The following is a 17,955-nucleotide window of genomic DNA, read 5'->3' on the forward strand; positions in this document are numbered from 1 at the left end:
TATGCCCATCTAGGATGTCATTACTCTACCGCAAACTTAGTCTACAGCTCATAGCTTGTGGAATACTGTCAACCATTATTAAGACCAAACCTGAAAAGATTAACATTAAACAGAGACGAGTGGGGGGAGAGAAAGGGAGAGAGAAGGGAAACTATGGAAATGGAAGGAGACCCTCATTGTTACACAAAATTACATATAAGAGTTTGTGAGGGAAAAGGGGAAAAAAAAACAAGGGAGAGAATTAAACAACAGCAGATGGGGTAGAGAGGGAAGATGAGAGGGAAGGGGAGGGGGGATAGTAGGGGATAGGAAAGGTAGCAGAATACAACAGTCACTAATATGGTATTATGTAAAAATGTGGATGTGTAACCGATGTGATTCTGCAACTTGTATTTGGGGTAAAAAATGGGAGTTCATAACCCACTTGAATCAAATGTATGGAAGATGATATGTCATGAGCTTTGTAATGTTTTGAACAACCAATTAAAAAAAATAACAAAAAATTAAAAAATTAAAAAAATTTAAAAAAAAATTAAAAAAAAGACCAAACCTGATAAGCACTGTGAGAAATTTGCATCTTAAAATGCAGTTTTCCTCTTTTAAAACTCTGTGGCTTATTTAGTCTCTTCATTCTTCTATCATTCCTCAAACACTGACTAACCCCAAATGCCCCACTGTGGTTTTAGAGGAATGCCAGGTTCTGTCTGTTGGAGGGAAACAGTACATGTATCACTTCCAATTACATCTCTCTAGGCATTTTCAGGAGCAGTGTCATATGTTTGGGTAAAACTTAGAAATTTAAAAACCTGCCAAGAGAGTGTGTTAGGTAAAATTGAAAAAGATCATGTGTACCGTTACTGCATGAATCATAGCTCATTGTTAACTCGAAATCCATTTGAGATTATTTTTTAAAAATACTCAAGTTCTAAAGATGTGTAAAACCCAGAGTATATCAATTAGATATAATTAGTACATTGCTTTTGAGGGTTGATACTTTAGACCACAACAAGCATATATAATTTCTTTGGAGGTGTAGCCCGAAATGAGGTTGTGTTGTTAAAAACAGTTCACCTATAACCTATTCCTCTTACTGAAAATTATATTTTCTAGAATCAGGGAAGGTAGCCTGGAAAAATAGGAAATATAAATCTTCTTCCAAGTTCTTGAGGGAAATAGAGAAACTGTACTTGATCTTGAAAATGGAACACACTTACACTTTAAGCTGTTAACTCTGTCACAAATTGAAGAGCGTGGAGTTCCCAGCTGGGTATCTGGCCTCGTGTGCTTAATAGCATTTTTATTCCTGTTAGGCTTTCTCACATCTTTCAGCTGTCTTACATCATTAAGCAAATAAGATAAATATAGGGACAAGGGGCTAACAAGAAGACCTGTGAAGGAGGTAAATGAATTTGACTTACATGATTTAATCTTCATAATAAAAGAAGCCTTATCTGCTGTTGGGGTGAAGACACTTGGAAGAGAGACCTGTTTTGCTCACACAGACCACAATCTTCTGGGGAGAAATTCAAAGCCTGATAGGTCTGACTCCAAAGCGTCTTCTCTTTTTTTCATTTGAGGGTTTGTTTTAAACTACTTTCTTCCCTTTCACAATTCCTTGAATTAGTATGCCGAATTTATTATCTATATAATATATATATTTTTTTATCCTGGACGGTCAATAGATTAAGCCATATTGCAAAGATGGTAAGGATCTATAGAATAGGTCACTCCATATGATGTACACCCTCAGGGGGATTTCTGAAAAATCATCATCACCTGCACTCTCGGTTCTTACTCAATTTCTTAAGTGCACATTCAGATTTTTCTGCATTACAAACAACTGCAAAACCCCACTGGTTGACAGCAAATAGCATTTTTTCTCTTGTTCATGAGTCTGTGGTTGGTTTGGCTGTGGTTTAACAAATCAAGACTGGACTCAGCCTGCCCAAGGTGTATTCTGCTCTTGTGTCTGTCTGAAAGGGCACTGGCTACCTAGGGCAATCATTTTAGCACGCCAGAAAGACTTTTCGAATCCTTACATCTGCTCATATTCCACCGGCCAAAGTATATCAACTGGACAAACTCAACATCACTGGGGAAGGGACATAACACTTCGCAAACGGGGAAGGCTCTGAGAAGCCAGACAGAAAAGAAAAGTGAAGAAATAGGATCAGTTATCTAATCCAGCACCCTCAGGAAAAACAAAACAAAAACATATCCAGAAGAGGTACAGCAGTCTAATGGCATTACTGCTCATGTCAAAATTGATTTTATGTCCTCTGACTCAACACTAAAATTTTAGGAACTTCTTACTTGATCTCTTTTGGAATGCCTTTGAAAATAATTTTCAGGATGATGTCCTCTAGCAGATTTTAATTACATCATAAATTGTATTTTTAATTACAAAGGTATATCAAATAGTGTACTATTTTAAATTATAATCTTATCGTCTAAATTCACTTTAATCTCTGTTTGAATCAGCAAAGGAATGACCGCCCTTTTAAATTCTATCCAAACCATAGTTTGGAAAGAAGTCTTGCAAGCTGGACCAGCCTTATTTAGACAAATTCCTTGTGCCTTCAGCAGACCACTTCAGCAGTCTTCAATGTATAGAGTATTATGAGCAGGATCTGTTTTAAGATTCAGGCCTAAAAAGGCGAGCTTCTCCATGCCCAGTGTTCACCTTAGGGCAATTCGACACTATGAGTCTTTTCAGAAGACTCTCTGGAATTTTCAAGGCAGTTTACAAACTCAGACCTTCAGGGAACTTCAGTCATCATTAAGAGCAAAAGCCAGTTTTCAGGGGACTTGGGAACTACCTCACTTTCCTGGTAAGATTGGTGGGGGAGCCATGATGACAATGTTCAGCAAGGCTTCTTTTGAGAAAGTTGAACCTCTGTGCAGTTGACAGCATAAAAGCATCTTGAAACAGAAGTGGCTTGCATGACTAAGAGTCAGTGACAAATAAAGCTAAGAGACGCTGCCTGCAAGCTAGCATGTCTCTGAAAGACATGTCTGTCCTTTACTCTGTCCCATCCCGGGATACAGAATCCCAAGAGCTGTTTGTTGGAACTATTCTCCCAGATCATATTTGTCGGTTGTGTAAAGGTCATATTCATGGAATGTCTAGGCCAACAGGCACCAGAGAGCAGCTCTGAGGTCCTTTCTTGCCCTCCAGTGAGAGCAATGATTTTTGTAAGTCTCAGAGAGCACAGAATCACTGCAGGATGCTGCAGTGCCTCACAGGACCTGTGGGATCTTCCCCATGATCCCAAACATGGTAGGACACCTTATGGGGCACCTATTGTGCTTTGACCCCTGAGGTGGAAAGGGGAACAAGATAGACAGGATTGTGACCCAGAAAGCTTATTTTCCAGCAGTATCTACACATGGTAATGAAGTAAATGAGACAGATATCATTTCAGATACTGATTAGGGCAATGAAAGGGCTCTCTAAGCTAAGGTGAGCAGTTTGGATTTGGGTGATAAGCATACGGGAGGCCACTGGGGAGCACCCTGCATAGACATGGCATAGCGAACTTTATGTTTAGAAAGATTGCTGACTGCTGGGACTCTATGACATTAATGCCCCCATTTAAAAAATATAATGTAACTTTTTTATCTCTCTGTAGATCCCAACATAAGTCTTCTTCTACAGATCCGATCCCCTCAATGAACTCCCTTGATTATCCCTATACGGAAAAAAATGTTCTTTAACAAAAGAATTTTGAAGAAACCACATTCCAGGAGATTCTACGGAATCTTTCATCTCCTTCCTCAGGAGACTTATCCAGGGGTGGTAGGAACAGCTTGCATAGAATAGAATTTATTTCACGAGCCATTTCTCTGGTCATTATTGCAATTCCTTAGGCAAAAGATGGTTTTAAAAATACCCTTAGAAATAGAGACTGGAGCTCGTAAGTTTGAAAAGCTGATGAAGCTTACATACTTTGTAACCTTGTGTCCCATGAAAATGCAGTTCATTCATACCTGGTTCTCAGAGCGGAAGAAAGGCAACTTGAAAGGAAAAACTTAGTGTCTTACAATTTTTAGAGGAAATCAAAAATATCTCAAATCTGGGGCTGAATAGTGTAGAATTTCCAGTGTATCATTGGCTATTGGCACACACCATGTCAAATGGAATGAAAAATGGGTCTGAAGAAATTAAGATTGTAAGTATATTATTTCCATTCTTCTTCTTAAATTATGACTAATTTTAGAGGTCCTGCTAGGGAAATCAGAACTAACTTGAATAAGGTACAACAAGGGGTGAGAGAGGCCAGAGGAGAGGCATGTCATGGAAGTCAACAAGCTTTAAATTTACAGGTTCTAGTCATGTTGGAAAGAAGGTCTCTGAATATTTCAAGAATAATTGTGCAATTAAAGCTGCCAGCTTTTCTGCATTCCCAGAGCATGGGATATGGACTCTTCGAACCCATCCTTATTCTGCAAGGAAGGCATTAAATGGTAGAATGGATGCTGCCATGTAAGAGGGTAGCACATCAGTTCCCTGGTTCCATTGGGAGTGACCTATGTGGGAGGCACGGTGCTCTGTACTCTGTAATAAACTCCCTGTCCTTAGGGGCTTCCACTTGGCTTCCTTTCATTAGAGTTTGAAATGTAGCCCCTAGACTGGAGTCTTTGATACAATAGTATTTTATTCCATTCTACAGAGCGTAAGTACTAACAGCATGCCAGGCACTGGGCTAGAGTGTGTGTGGAGAAAGTCAGGCAGATCTAGGTGTGTACATAGCCCTGCCCCTTGCTTGATTTCTCTGAGAGTCACTTCTTCTCTTGTGTGGAATGAGAGGGCCCACACATGCCTGTAATCTCAGTGACTCAGGGGGCTGAGGCAGGAGGATGGCAAGTTTGAGGCCAGCCTCAGCAACTGAATGGGGCCCTAAGCAACTCAGCAAGACCCTGTCTCCAAATTTGAAAAGGGCTGGAGACATAGCTCAGTGGTAAAGCACTTCTGGGTTCAATCCCCAGTACAAATATATATATATATAAATTATACACAGAATCACTGTAGGAAGTTTTGAGGGTTTGAACTATTTTATGCAGAAGCCAAACATGCCCAAGTTCCTGGGCTCCCATCCCATGCCCAATATTGGCTATATGTAGTGTCACTGCTTTCTCTTTAGGCAAATACTAGTGACTGCGTTAGTGAGTGATTCTGAGTTTACTGAAGGTTACAAGATAAGGTTGGACTATACTTTGCATGCCTCTTAGCTGTATTTAATATCAATACAAATTAATTATCTTTGTTACCAAAATGGTATCTTTGTTACCAAGTTGCCATCTATTTTCAGGACAGCTTGTCTCCCTTCTTCTTTTCCCTTCTTCCCATTATATTGTTGTGCAGACTGAATGAGATCATACACACAAACGCTAAGACGAGTGCCTGGTACATAAAATTTGCTCAATAAATGCTAACAGAAGCAGCAACACCAACAACAGTTTAATACTATTTCAAGATTGCTATCTTGTGGTTCAAATTTGCATGTCATATGATCCAACTTATATAACGTTTACAATCCCTCAAATAAATTATTATTGTGATTTCATGGTGATGGCCGTTGAGTTCTTCAAGTATTTCCCCCCATTCCATTAGCTAATTTATAAAACATTTCTCTACAGTGCATGTGTCATAGATAACAACTAGAAAAGACCCGAGAAAGATAAGAACTATCAAGAAAGATAAGACCTTACTGTCTAAGTTTCATTAATGCATTTTGATTGCTCTTATAATTTGACTAAAGCAGATTTAGAGGAAAAGGTTAGAGTGCAAGTAGTTAATTTGAGATATGATTTCAAATAGGGATTTGGGAAGAGTGACAGACAAAGAAGAGAAGCACAGAGGGCAAAAATCAAGGACTACTCCACTGTGGATGACAGTGTAATCCCATTGAGCAGCTCTGGAGAATGGTAAAGCACACACCTCAACAGTACCAACCTCAGGGAGGAAGAACATTTACAGGGGCCTTGATACCCTGATCCTTTGGACCTGCCTACATATTGGCAGAGTGAGTTCTGGCCAGTAGAAGAAGCCCTCAGGTAAAAGATGCCTGCAAGTCAAGCCAGCACACAGGAAATGACACATGCCAAGAGGATACATAGTGGAGTATTTTCAGCATCTGCCATGATTATTCAGCTTATTAACATGCCATATTATCTCTATACGTTCATATCACAAATCCTGCCTCATCCTTTAAAACAATATCTAAAACTATACTACCTTAATGACAGGCTGAGGACTCTCCTTACTCGTGCCAACCCTGGTGGCCTTTTGTAATCCCGAGGGAAGCCAATGACACCCTTTTTAGCATTCTGCTGCTGTGCTCACTGCAGTAACAGGGGCCAGTGTCATTCTTATTACTTCACCTGTTTTATCTTTTGTGAAACTCAGCCTTAGCCAGAATTGTCTGAGTGGCTGCTCCAGCAATTGCTTAACGGCGAGGCTCCTTCAGCTCATTTCTCTCAAGTAATTTGATTTCATCGTGCGCTCAGAATTGCTTCTGTGGGCTGGAAGGAGGCCTATGGGAGGGATTGGCAAAAGCAGTTTTAAGAAAAAATAAATAAATGTATTGCCCTATACTTCCCTGTGCCTACCACTCCTTTTGTCTACACTCCTTGCCCACCCCCCACATCCAGGAAAAGTGTGTGTGTGTGTGTGTGTATATATAAAAAATGAAAAAGAAAATTATCTCCTTTCATTTGAGCTCCAAAACTATTGCTCATTTCATGTATCTTTGGTCCCTACAACAGAACGTTTTTGCTAAAATGGAAAAATATCAACATTAATTACTAAAAAAAATTAAGCAAAATATAATTTTGCATTGAAAGTCAATGGTGACAATCCCTACTGATGTTGACATTTGGATCTGCCTGGTGATGTGTTCCTCTCACTTAAGATAATCAGAGGTTTTCATCTGAGGAAAGTCCTGTGTTTGATAACTTACTATTTTTGTTTGGGTTTGCATGTGAATAATAATAATAATAATAATAATAATAATACAGCACTATGCTTTCCTCCTTAAGGACTTGGCAAGGAAAGAGAGCTCAAAAATAGAGGTAAATAGAGTTTAAGGGATTGTGATTATTTTTGTGAACTACTGCTTCTGCCTTCTACTTCATATGAATTCCGCACTAATTTGGTGCTTATAATCACCTAATGGGCTGGTTAGTAGGTCAACAACTTTCTAAATATATGCAGTGTACATAGGAATTTATAATTCCTTCAAATTGTTGCTATTGTATAATACCTCTGTGCCAAGTGCCCTGGCAGGTGGGTTGGAGGTACAAACCACACTCCATTGAAATGAAATCATTACAGAAGTCATATGTAGTTGGAAATAAAGTAATTCAGTGGATAAACATTGTTTTTAGATCCATAAACTGGGCCTGGACTTTTGCCTTTAGATTGCCTTCTTCTTACAACTATTAGAAAAGCATCCACAGTGAGAACAGAGAGTCCTGGTGACAGGTTCTGAAGGTGATGTTGGGAGGAAATGCAAGAGAGGAAGGCCCTGGGGAGATTGCAAATGTTAAAAGTTTTCAAACATGGCTTAATTACCCTTGGCATAATATTCAATTTTATTTTTACTTATTTTTTTCATAAGAAGCTTTTAAAATAATTTATTGATATTACTGTATGCTTCTCTACCATAAGGTAAATTATAAGTATAAACAAGCTCTCTTTTAAATTTAAAAACTAGGGATGACCTGTTGTTTCTGACTTCAAAAAAGGATAGTAAGTCTGACAGAGTAAATTGTATGTGTTTATATTAGTGGAATATGCTTAGAATATAGTGAAACATGTTTGAATTTTTTATCAGGGAGACAAACTTAATTTCCACATGGAAGACTATGGAAAATGATAAAGATATCAGGAAATTCAGTAATGCAAAAATAAATAAATAAAAACTGGGGAGGAAATTTGCCTATGATAAAGTCAAAACCATACTATAGCTGTGTCAAAAACCTTTTGGGGTTTTTAACATTTCCAACAATTAGTTCAGGAGTGGGATAGAATCTTCAGTGAGTCGTTATGGTTGTATCTTCTTGTATTGAAATTTGAAGAAAAGAAATAATAAGTTTAATAACGGAGTCAAAGAAAAAAATGTCCATCTAATGACTTATTTGATGTATGATGGATGGAAAAAACATGCAAATCCAACTTTCTGTTTTTCTTTTTCTCTCTTTTATTTCAAATGTTTTGAGGTCCCATTAACAGAGTTTGTCCTTTCTTAAAAGCAAGACTACTTGTGGGAATACAGGAAAATCATAAAACTTTTTTGAGTTTCAAGTTTAAAAAAAATATTGAGTGACCTAAAGCCAACTTTAATGGCTTTAAGTGTGGTGAAGAAAACTATAATTAGAAAGTACATCTTAATATGCTGTATCAATAGATTATTTTAAACTTTGTGTAGTTTTCATGTAGTTCTGTTGGGAGTGTAAATTGGCTGCTTCAGAAACTATTGGCAAAATTTACCAAAGTCAAACAAGTAAGTAGACCAGCAGCCCTATATCCTGGGTATATACTTAACAGAAATAAGCACTTAAATTCACTAAAACATGAATGAGAATGTTCATGGCAGCTTTGTTTATAATAGCCCTAAACTGGAAACAATCCATTTGCCCATCAATGCTAGAATGGGTAAAAAAATTGTGGTGTTATTCATATAATGGAATTTAGCATTATGATGAAAGGAAATGAGCTATTATTATAGGTAATAACATGAATCAATCAGGCAGGTGTAGTGTTCAACAAAATATAAATATAAAAGAACAAGCATTCCATAATTCTATGGTATGAAATATAAAAAGAGATGAAACTGAACCCACAGTGAAAGGAGTCAGAATAGCCATTTCCTGGTGGGATATATATTCACTAAGGAAAAGGTTGCTTTCTGGGGTATTGGAAATGTTTTACATCTTGAGCTGAGTGATGTTTATGTGTGTACGTATGTGTGTTTAAACATATATACAGGCCTCAGGAAGCTGAAGCAAAAGGACCAAAAGTTGAAAGCCAGCCTCAACAACTTAGTGAGGCCCTGTCTCAAAATAAAAAATAAAAAGGTCTGGGGATGTGGATTAGTGGTTAAGTGCCCCTGGGTTCAATCCCTGGTATCCAAAACAAGACAAAACAAAACATATAAATGTATATATGTAAAAATTTAGCAAGCATTTTCAATAAAAGAGGAAAAATCATTTATATAAGTCAACATCCACATTTTTTTTAAAAAAAGTAATTTTAATAGTCCCTCCTAATGAGTAGGAACCTAAGCTTTGAAATGCCAGCAGAAGCACAGATTCTATGCACACCTGGGTACACATACACATAACTCCTTGCATGCCTGGCCCTAAATTATTAATGGCTTGTTCAGCCTCATTGACCCTCATACTTGGAGAGATTTTCTATGTCATCTAATACAATGATTCATCTGAAGCCTGTCTGCTGTCTTGCCTCTAGGTAGTCATTCTGCTTTTGTGAACAAAAGTCCCCTGATGACCAGAATACACTGTGACCTCCTGGGGCAGGCCTTGCTATCATTGGAAGACAATCCCCAGGCTAAAATCTGCCCTTGTCTATTCACTGGTCTTATTTGTAACCCTGGGTGTCTTCCACTTAAGTGGACAAAGAATTGTCCAGTTGCTGTTTTCCCTGAACATCATGCTTCATCTTCATACATGTCACTGAAAGGAAGATTTTCAAGAATATTTTTTTCTTGCTATTTCTTTCCCTCTTTTATTCATTATGGTATATCTTCCCTCCAGGAGCTGTTTTCTTATATGAATCTTCTTAACATTTTTTTTTCTCATGGATGAAAGGGGATATTGTGGCTATAGCAGTCTGATTGGGCCTCTTCTCAGCATATTCTTTCTTCCTCACCATTCTCTGGCTAAACACTCTTGAGACTCTCTGCTGTTAATACAAAGATCCATTAGTTCACAATCTTCTCCCTCATTCAACTTAGATATTTAAATCATTCTCTCTCTTTTTTTTTTTTTTTTTTGGTATTCAGTGATTTGCAAAGACAGATGTGTTATCCACTTCTTAGGGCGTTCACTCTAAGATTATTAATCACATATTTATATAAACAAGGGTAGAACTGTAAATGATGCATCTGTGAGGGAAAAGTGAGGTGATGTGTGAAAGCATAAAATAGGAAGTCATCATTGTCAGAGCAGAGTTCCCCGGAGAAGAGATAGCTGAGCAGAGGATAAGTAAAAGTGAATGTGAATATGGAAAAGAGGAGGGAAATGTCAATTTGGGAAGGAAATGGCATAAGCAAGGTCTTATGGCAGGAAAGGGGAAATGGGTCATAACATATTAGAAGAATAAAAAAATCGCAAGTATAGTTTAAAAAAAAAAGAAAGAAAGAAAAAGTAATGTGCAAAACAGAGATAGGAAACAGACCATTCAGGGGAGAAATATTCTTAATTTGGGGAGAGGCCTAAGGATAGAGTGGGTTTCCTGGGTAAAAATGCATTCCTTGGAAACTAGCTGAACAAACAAATCGAATACAAAACAGGTTTTGAGAGAGCTCTACTTAGTAATTTTGGATCTGAAAGGTTACACCAAGGTCCAGAGTGTGATCTCGTAGAGGATTTGGCTGAGGAGGAAGGGAGGAGGTGGTTGTTGAAGAGAAGCAGTTTGAGGAACTGGCAGCCAGGTGTTGGCTGGGTCATCCTCTTAGATATTTAAATCATTCTCTCAGATATTTAAATCACCTGGGGATATGAAATTACCTTGGGGTCATGATGAAAAATGCAACTCTGAGCCAGAGGCTTTGACAAATGGGAGAGAGTGACCAGGAGGTCACAAATAGTTGAGAGTTGACCATCGTTGCCATGGCTCTAGAAGAACTTGTATAATTTCTCTGTAGGGAATTGTATCTTCAAAAAGGTGAATGTTAATGCAGATGGCCATTGCAATTGAAGGTGATTATAAAATTTATTTGATTTATATAGCCCTATAATTCTATATTTTGAACAATTATTAAGCAAACCTAAGAGTTGGAGAATAATTTCATGGGAAGTGAATAAACAGGCAAAACTAAGGAAGTCTAGAAAGGCCCATGGTGGCCATTGGAATGGGCAAGGCTAACATGCTAAGGTGTTCTTATTTATTCTTCAGGAGCTGGAGAGTCAACAAAGGTTGTGTGGGTTTGTCTGAGATTGTAACGTGATGATTGCTATGTTTTAGAAGGAATCAGTTGTAAATGGTATGTTAGGTGGATTAGAGAAGGCAAGTAAACCAAAAGAGCAGAATTCAGGGGCACCTACAGTTGTGCAGGTGAGGGCTCATTGGACTTTGAATGAGATCAATGGGAAAGGAGGAAAGGAAGGGCAGATGTACAATATTTTAGAGGATCAATGTATTTAGGACTCAGTTACCAGCAGGGAAAGTTCTTAAATATAGCAGTGCCTAAGAGAGAGATAAAGCCAGGGAGGAGGTGTGTTTTAAGGAAAAATACACATTTCATTTTAGGTCCTGGAGTATATCAAGGGAAGTACAACTACAAATGTTAAACTTAGGGAAGGGCTACACTGGAAAAGTCTCTAGTGGTTAGCTCCTTCTGTGGTTTTGGATATGATGTATTCCTGAAAAACTCTTGTGTTGATGCAAGAACGTTCAGAGGTGAAATGATTGGATTGGGAGAACTGTAATCTAATCAGTCCATACTAGTTTGAATGGATGGACTGGGTGTAACTGTAAGAAGTAGGCAGGTGGGATGTTAGTGCAGGAGGTGGGTCACTGGGGACGTGCCCAGGGAGTGTTGATCTTCTCTGTAGCCCATTTGTCCTTTTCTTCTCTCTGCTCCCTGGCCACCATGAGATGAGCTCTTTTTCCTTTGTTGTTCCCTTTGGCAATAATGTCCTGCTTCCTTTGGGTTCAGAGCAATGGACTTGGCTATCTATGGAGACCTCTGAAACCGTGAGTCCCAAATACATTTTTCTCCTCTAATTCATTTTTTGGGGGAGTGGGTAACCAGAGATTTAACTCAGGGACACTTGGCCATGAAGCCACATCCCCAGCCCTATTTTTTATTCAGAGACTCCCTGAGTTGCTTAGTGCCTTGCTATTGCTGAGGCTGGCTTTAGACTCATGATCCTCCCAAGCTGCTGGGATTACAGGCATGTGCCACCACGCCCAGCCCAAGTTGTTCTTGTCAGATATTTTGGTCACAGTGATGCAAAGCTCACTAAAACAATTCCTTAACAGCAAATACTCATCCTGGCCTTCTTCCTCTTTGCAGCCCACAGATACTCATCCTGCCTTCTCCCCTTCACTTTCCTTCACCTTTTTTATCATTTCTATATTGCTCACTGTTTACTTCTGAAGACAATGTTTCCCCATTTCCCACATTGCAGCTCTCTTTTCAAACTTTAGATGATTTTCAAGTAAACCCCACATCTCTATTTTTCTTAGTTCCATCATCTGCATCTGCCACCCTAATGTTTTGCCATGCTGTCTTGTGGCTGTCATTTTACTTATGTATTTCCTCTTTCAGACTTTAAGCTAAAATTTTAGAGGCCAGAGACTCACTAAAGTGTTTGTATTTCCCCTCTTGGGGGGCTTTAATAATAACGTGTTTAATGAATTAAGAATTGTTTAATTAATTTTTTTTACTAATTTGGGGTATTATATTTTGAGGCATTCTTTTAAGGAAAATGAATACAATTAAACAATTCATAACAAGTCTACAATCCCAGATGTTCAAGATGAACTTACAAAGGTTCAAGAACTTGTGCATATTTTTCATATTCCAGTGTTTCTCTCTTATCTATAAATTAAAATAGATGAAACTTGGCCTTGCTTTCTTTTGTCTTCCTTCCTAAAGCACCCTTTATCAAAGCCCATAGAATGCAAATCAGGAAAGCTGTGTTCATTTTTGGAAATGGAGACAATGCTCTTGCTCCTCTTCTCTCACACATTTTTCTGGAGGTCTGCCAAGATCCAAAACATCAATATGAGCTATTAGTATATGAATTTACCCTCCATAACTGGGTCTTTTAAATCTTAGAGATATTCCCCCCTCCATCTCCCTCTTACTTTCTCTGTCCATTCACACGGACAATGTCCTCTCCAGAAGACACCCTCATGGACATGATTTCTGGATGTTGCTGTAACTAGCTAGATAGCTAGAGTACAGATGAAGAAGAAGGCTGTGTTTAGATGTTGGGAACAAAGTACATTTAATGAATGCTCCTGAAAAAGGAATGAGGGCAGAGTGTTCAAATATGTAGGAGAATACAGGGGAGAAGGAAATTTTGAAAATTTCAGAAGGTAAATCTGAAAATTCACATGGACAGAAAATATTCATGGATGCCAAAGGCTGGCTGGCTGGAGGTTTGAGGAATGACTATTAATGGGTACAGGGTTTCTTTATAGGATGATGAAAATACTCTGGAATGAGTAATGATGGGTTCACAACTTTATAAACATAATAAGAAACACTGAACTGTACTTTAATAAAAAAGGAACTAAATAAGCAAAATCCAAGAGGGAAGAGAAACTGAGAGATGAAAATACAAAGAAAGCACGTCTAATGCCAGAGAGGCTGAAGACTCATGGGAAGGTGATGGGATTCCAGATGAAGGAGCCAGAGGTGAACTTAAAGAGAGCAGTTCCGACAAAATACTCACTCCTATCTCTTCTTCTTGCTGTACCAAAGTTATGTAAATGTATACGGTTATTCCTTCATAAATTTCTCTGTTGGCAGAATGCCTAATGATTCTGCAGGTCTAGGAATGTGTTCAGTTGATATACCTGAAAAGACATTCTTATGTGTTTTTGGAAATTCTGAAAATGTATGCTGATACTCCCTGCGGGGAAGTATATGTGTGACATATATTCTGCCCTTAAAAATAAAACTCACAGCTGGGTGTAGTGGTGCATGCCTGTTATCCCAGTGGCTCTGGAGGCTGAGGCAGGAGGATTACAAGTTCAAAGCTAGCTTCAGCAATTTAGCAAGGCCCTGTGCAACTTACAGAGAACCTGTCTCACAATAAAAAATTTTAAAAAGCTGGGGATGTGGCTCAGTGGTTAAGTGCCCCTGGGTCCAATCTCTGATTTCAAAAAACAAAAACAAAAACAAACCACAGCCCACAATCAGTTAATTCATGTGGTCTTAGTCTCAAACACCATCTCCAATGTCCCTAAGTGTAACATAAGTCACATTATGTGAATATCGATAGTTGCTTTCTGTGGTATGACTATTTGGCATGTTATTTACCCAGTCTGTGACAGTTTATTGATGGAGTAGTGACCTTGTGACTCTGGGCCAACCACGCATTTTCTCTGAGCTACATTTACTTGATTTTTAAGATGAGGAGGGTAATAAATCTTAATCTGAGCATCACTTGTAAGAAAAAAAAATACATGAAAGTGCTTTGTAAGCTATTAAGTATATTTTTATTGATATTGTTCTCAAATAACAGTCAAATCCTTTATCTGTGTTGTTGTTGTTGTTTTTTTTTAATTTTATACTCCGGATTATGTAGGACCATCCCTCTTAATGCCTCCCATGTAGAATTGCAGGCTTCCTATCTATACAACTTACTGAGGCCTGCCTTGCTCAGTACTCGTTGGTTGAATTAAATACTATTTTTTTTTAAAAAGAATTCCATTCTCATACCACCTTTTACCTCTCTGTTGCCTTTATCACTTCTTTTCATTTGTTTCATTCGACTCTTCACTTAGGTTTTCCAAATGAACCTGCTGCGCTCATTGCCCTTGGCACGATTAAGGAATGGCTGACAAAAAATCACCACGAGGTAAGAGTAACAGCACAATCAGGGAGCTCTCCTGATGGTGTAATTTGATTTCTTTTAATTAAAAAAGCACCTAAATAAAATAAATATCAGCTAGTCCTAGGCATTGAGCCAGATTTAGCTGACCATTCTTCATTTGGGTTACATTGGTGATTAAATATTTCCCTGTAATCTGTTGACTTAAGTAAGTATATTGGTCAGTTTGATAGTGAAGAGGGGTGGAGTCATCAGATTCTTCTCACCATAATCTCATTTTTACATTTTCGGATATTGTGGATTGTACATATGGAAGAGAGAGTAGGATGAATTTCATTAAAAATAAATGGTTTTTTCCTGTGCTGTTTTCCTTGAAGAGTCAAATTGTCTTTGTTGATAGCGGATTCTTGGAGTACAGTAATTTGGGGGTATTTTGTACTGTCTTTATTTATAACTAATCATCCTCCTAAAGTTATTTCTGAGTGTGAGATCAGAGTAGGCTTGGATAATTGATAATGAAATTGTTATAACCAGGTTTTTTTTAATGAAGCTAAATGTTTCCATTAGAGGATTCTTTGCGCCTCCTATTTTTATTATTGTATAAGATATTTGGGTATGTTCAATGATGAACAAGAGAATTATACAAATAAAGCAACAAAATAACTAAAGTCCACTGAGCTTTAGTTTTCAGAGGTTTGTCCATTTGTATATTTAACAGCAAGTAGATTTTAGACAATGCACAATCGTGAGCACTTTCCTTCTGATTTTGCCTTTTTCTTCAGGCAGTAATGTAAGTACTACCAAGGATTTCTTTTCCTTCTATCATGGACTGTGAATTTTGTTTTTTATTTGGTTAAGAGATGGATTATTCACAAGTGGTGGAGTATGAAAACAGTATGGGTGTTTCTTGTGAGAGAGTTGTCGTACCTCTGTGTGTTTAAAGAAACAGCAGTGTGATTTTCTAATTATCCTACTCAACAATTTTAACCAGATAGGAATGTTGTTCATCTTAAGAGGAAGGAAAGACCACATGGCCAAACATCTATTTTGATGCTTGCTCTTATTTATTTCTCTTACTTTGAAATATGTAAATTTCAACTTCAATTTAGAGGATGCCTTAAGTTTCCTCAAAGAAGCAAAATAAAAACAAATAACTAAAATATCCAGCTTATAAAACACATCTTTGACATGAGTTGTTTTATTTTTACAGCAACCTTATGAAACATCTAGGAAAGGTATTGTTATCCTCTTCCCCATCCAGCATCAAAAGTTAAATGATATATTCAAGAGTAGAAAGTCACAGAGTCAAGAGTCTCACACAGTTCTCATGACTCTTACAGCTAGTCTTCATTACAATGCTACTGAGGCAAGGGAGAGAAGTTCAGCTCCTTTGAAAACCAGTTATCTTTCAATATATGTCTTTGTCACAGCAAATGCTCCTTAGCTGGACCACTGGCTTTGTAAGATGACATATGTCATCCTGGCATGTGATGAAAATTTGCATAAACACTTCTCATTCAGGTACTGATGAAAAGTAAACACGTTGGTCACGTTCACAGCACACTGACAACTTCTAATGATGGATTTGTACTGGTTAAGTTATTCAGAAAGTTAGTTTCCCTAGAAACTTCTTGGCCCAGTATTTTCTACTTAATTCATTTGCCTACCCTGTCTTTGAGTTCATTCTTCTTCTTTTGTATAATATTCTTGCACATTTCTTGGATCCATTGTAGAAAATTTAGATAATTTAGATTGGGAAATATGGATCAGTTATTGAACCTTTAAACATATCTTGTGCTAATTCCCTTTTAAGATTCCTTGTTTCAATATGCTCTGGCTAGTTGGAACAAGTTAATTTGAACACATCAGGGTTTACCAAATAAATGAATTATAAGTGGTAGATCATAGATAAAAGCTATACAAATTGATTATCTAGCAGTATTTGTATTTATTTTTTGCTCTGTTAAACAAACGAGGTAGAGGACTTGTGAAAGTGCACTGCTTCTAATTCAGTTGTCTCTTCACTGCAGTTTTGTTTTGACATCCTGATTGTTTTAGCTATTTATTCATTAATTCACTCGTTTGATAAATATTTATTGAATTCCACTAAGCATCAGACCCTTTTTTACATACCAGGCACAGAGCAGTGAAAAACAAACAATCCCTGCCTTATGATATTTGTAATCTAGGATAAAAAAAATACAAAGTAAGTAAATAATAAGAGAGTTCAAAGAGTGCTTCACAAAATAAATCAAGGTGACTAGATTGTGAGTTATTGAGGGATTCGGTTGTGGAGAATGTAACGACTGCTCTGAAGACTGGCTCTTGGAAGAAAGAGTCATAAAATGAGAAGGAGTAGGCCAAGTCATACTGAAGTCTTGACCTAGAATGTTCCACACTGAAGAAGCAGAAAGAGAAGAACCCTGATGAGAGAACGAGCTTACAGTTTGCAAGCAATGGTAAGAGAGCCACTGTGATTGGAGCAGAGAAAGAAAAGAATGACAGGAGACAAATGAGGACACATAAGTAGAGGTGCAATTATAGGGTCTTGTGGTTCATTGAGAGACTTTCGATTTTACTCTGAGCCTGTTGCATAGTTTTTGGAGGGTTCAGGTATATTGATGTTGTTATGTAATTAGTTAGTGTAATTAGTTAATGTAATTTTATATGATCTTTTTATTGTTAAAAAATGAGCCTGGCTGGTTTTTGGAAAATGGCCTTTAGAGTTATGACAGTAGGAAAGGGAAGACTGATTAAGAGGCTCCTGCTGTAATTCCAGGCAAAAGATGGGGTGCTTTGTAACACAGTGATGATAGATAGAAAAGGAGGTAACAAACATCAGGTTTAGGATACACTATAAAATAGGATTTAGAGTTCATTTTCAGTTAAGATAGACTAGGCTATGCTGCAGTTACAAATGATACCTGGATCTCAGTGTCATAAAATGGCAAAGGTTTATTTGTCACTTGTACTGTTTGCATTTCAGGAGTCAGCAGGGGGCTCTGGATTAGTTAGGAACCCAGGCTGACAGATACACTACTATACAAAATAACATCTATCAGATGACAAGAATAGATAATCAATTATTTTGTAGGGATGCTTCTACACAGGAAAGATACATGTAACTTTCCCTCACATTACATTGTCCAGAGGAAAACACAAATGCAATCCTTTCATATGTTCAGAGCAGAGAAA

At 37.7% G+C, this 17,955-nt stretch overlaps 1 protein-coding gene across 5 annotated transcripts in view; it reads left to right on the forward strand.

Annotated features, from left to right (window-relative positions):
* Macrod2 (mono-ADP ribosylhydrolase 2) overlaps window positions 1–17,955 on the forward strand; it is a 2,042,921-nt gene that overhangs the window by 1,466,772 nt on the left and 558,194 nt on the right. For all 5 annotated transcript variants that reach the window (XM_046434337.2, XM_046434346.2, XM_046434363.2 and 2 more), the window contains one exon: window positions 14,714–14,787. In XM_046434337.2, coding sequence (XP_046290293.1) covers window positions 14,714–14,787 — 74 coding nt within the window. The remainder of the gene's footprint in view (window positions 1–14,713; window positions 14,788–17,955) is intronic.

This window comes from Marmota monax, unplaced genomic scaffold, assembly GCF_021218885.2.
Source record: "Marmota monax isolate L192 unplaced genomic scaffold, Marmota_monax_Labrador192_F-V1.1 WCK01_AAM20220418_F8-fsc00005, whole genome shotgun sequence".
Taxonomy (NCBI): Eukaryota; Metazoa; Chordata; class Mammalia; order Rodentia; family Sciuridae; genus Marmota; species Marmota monax.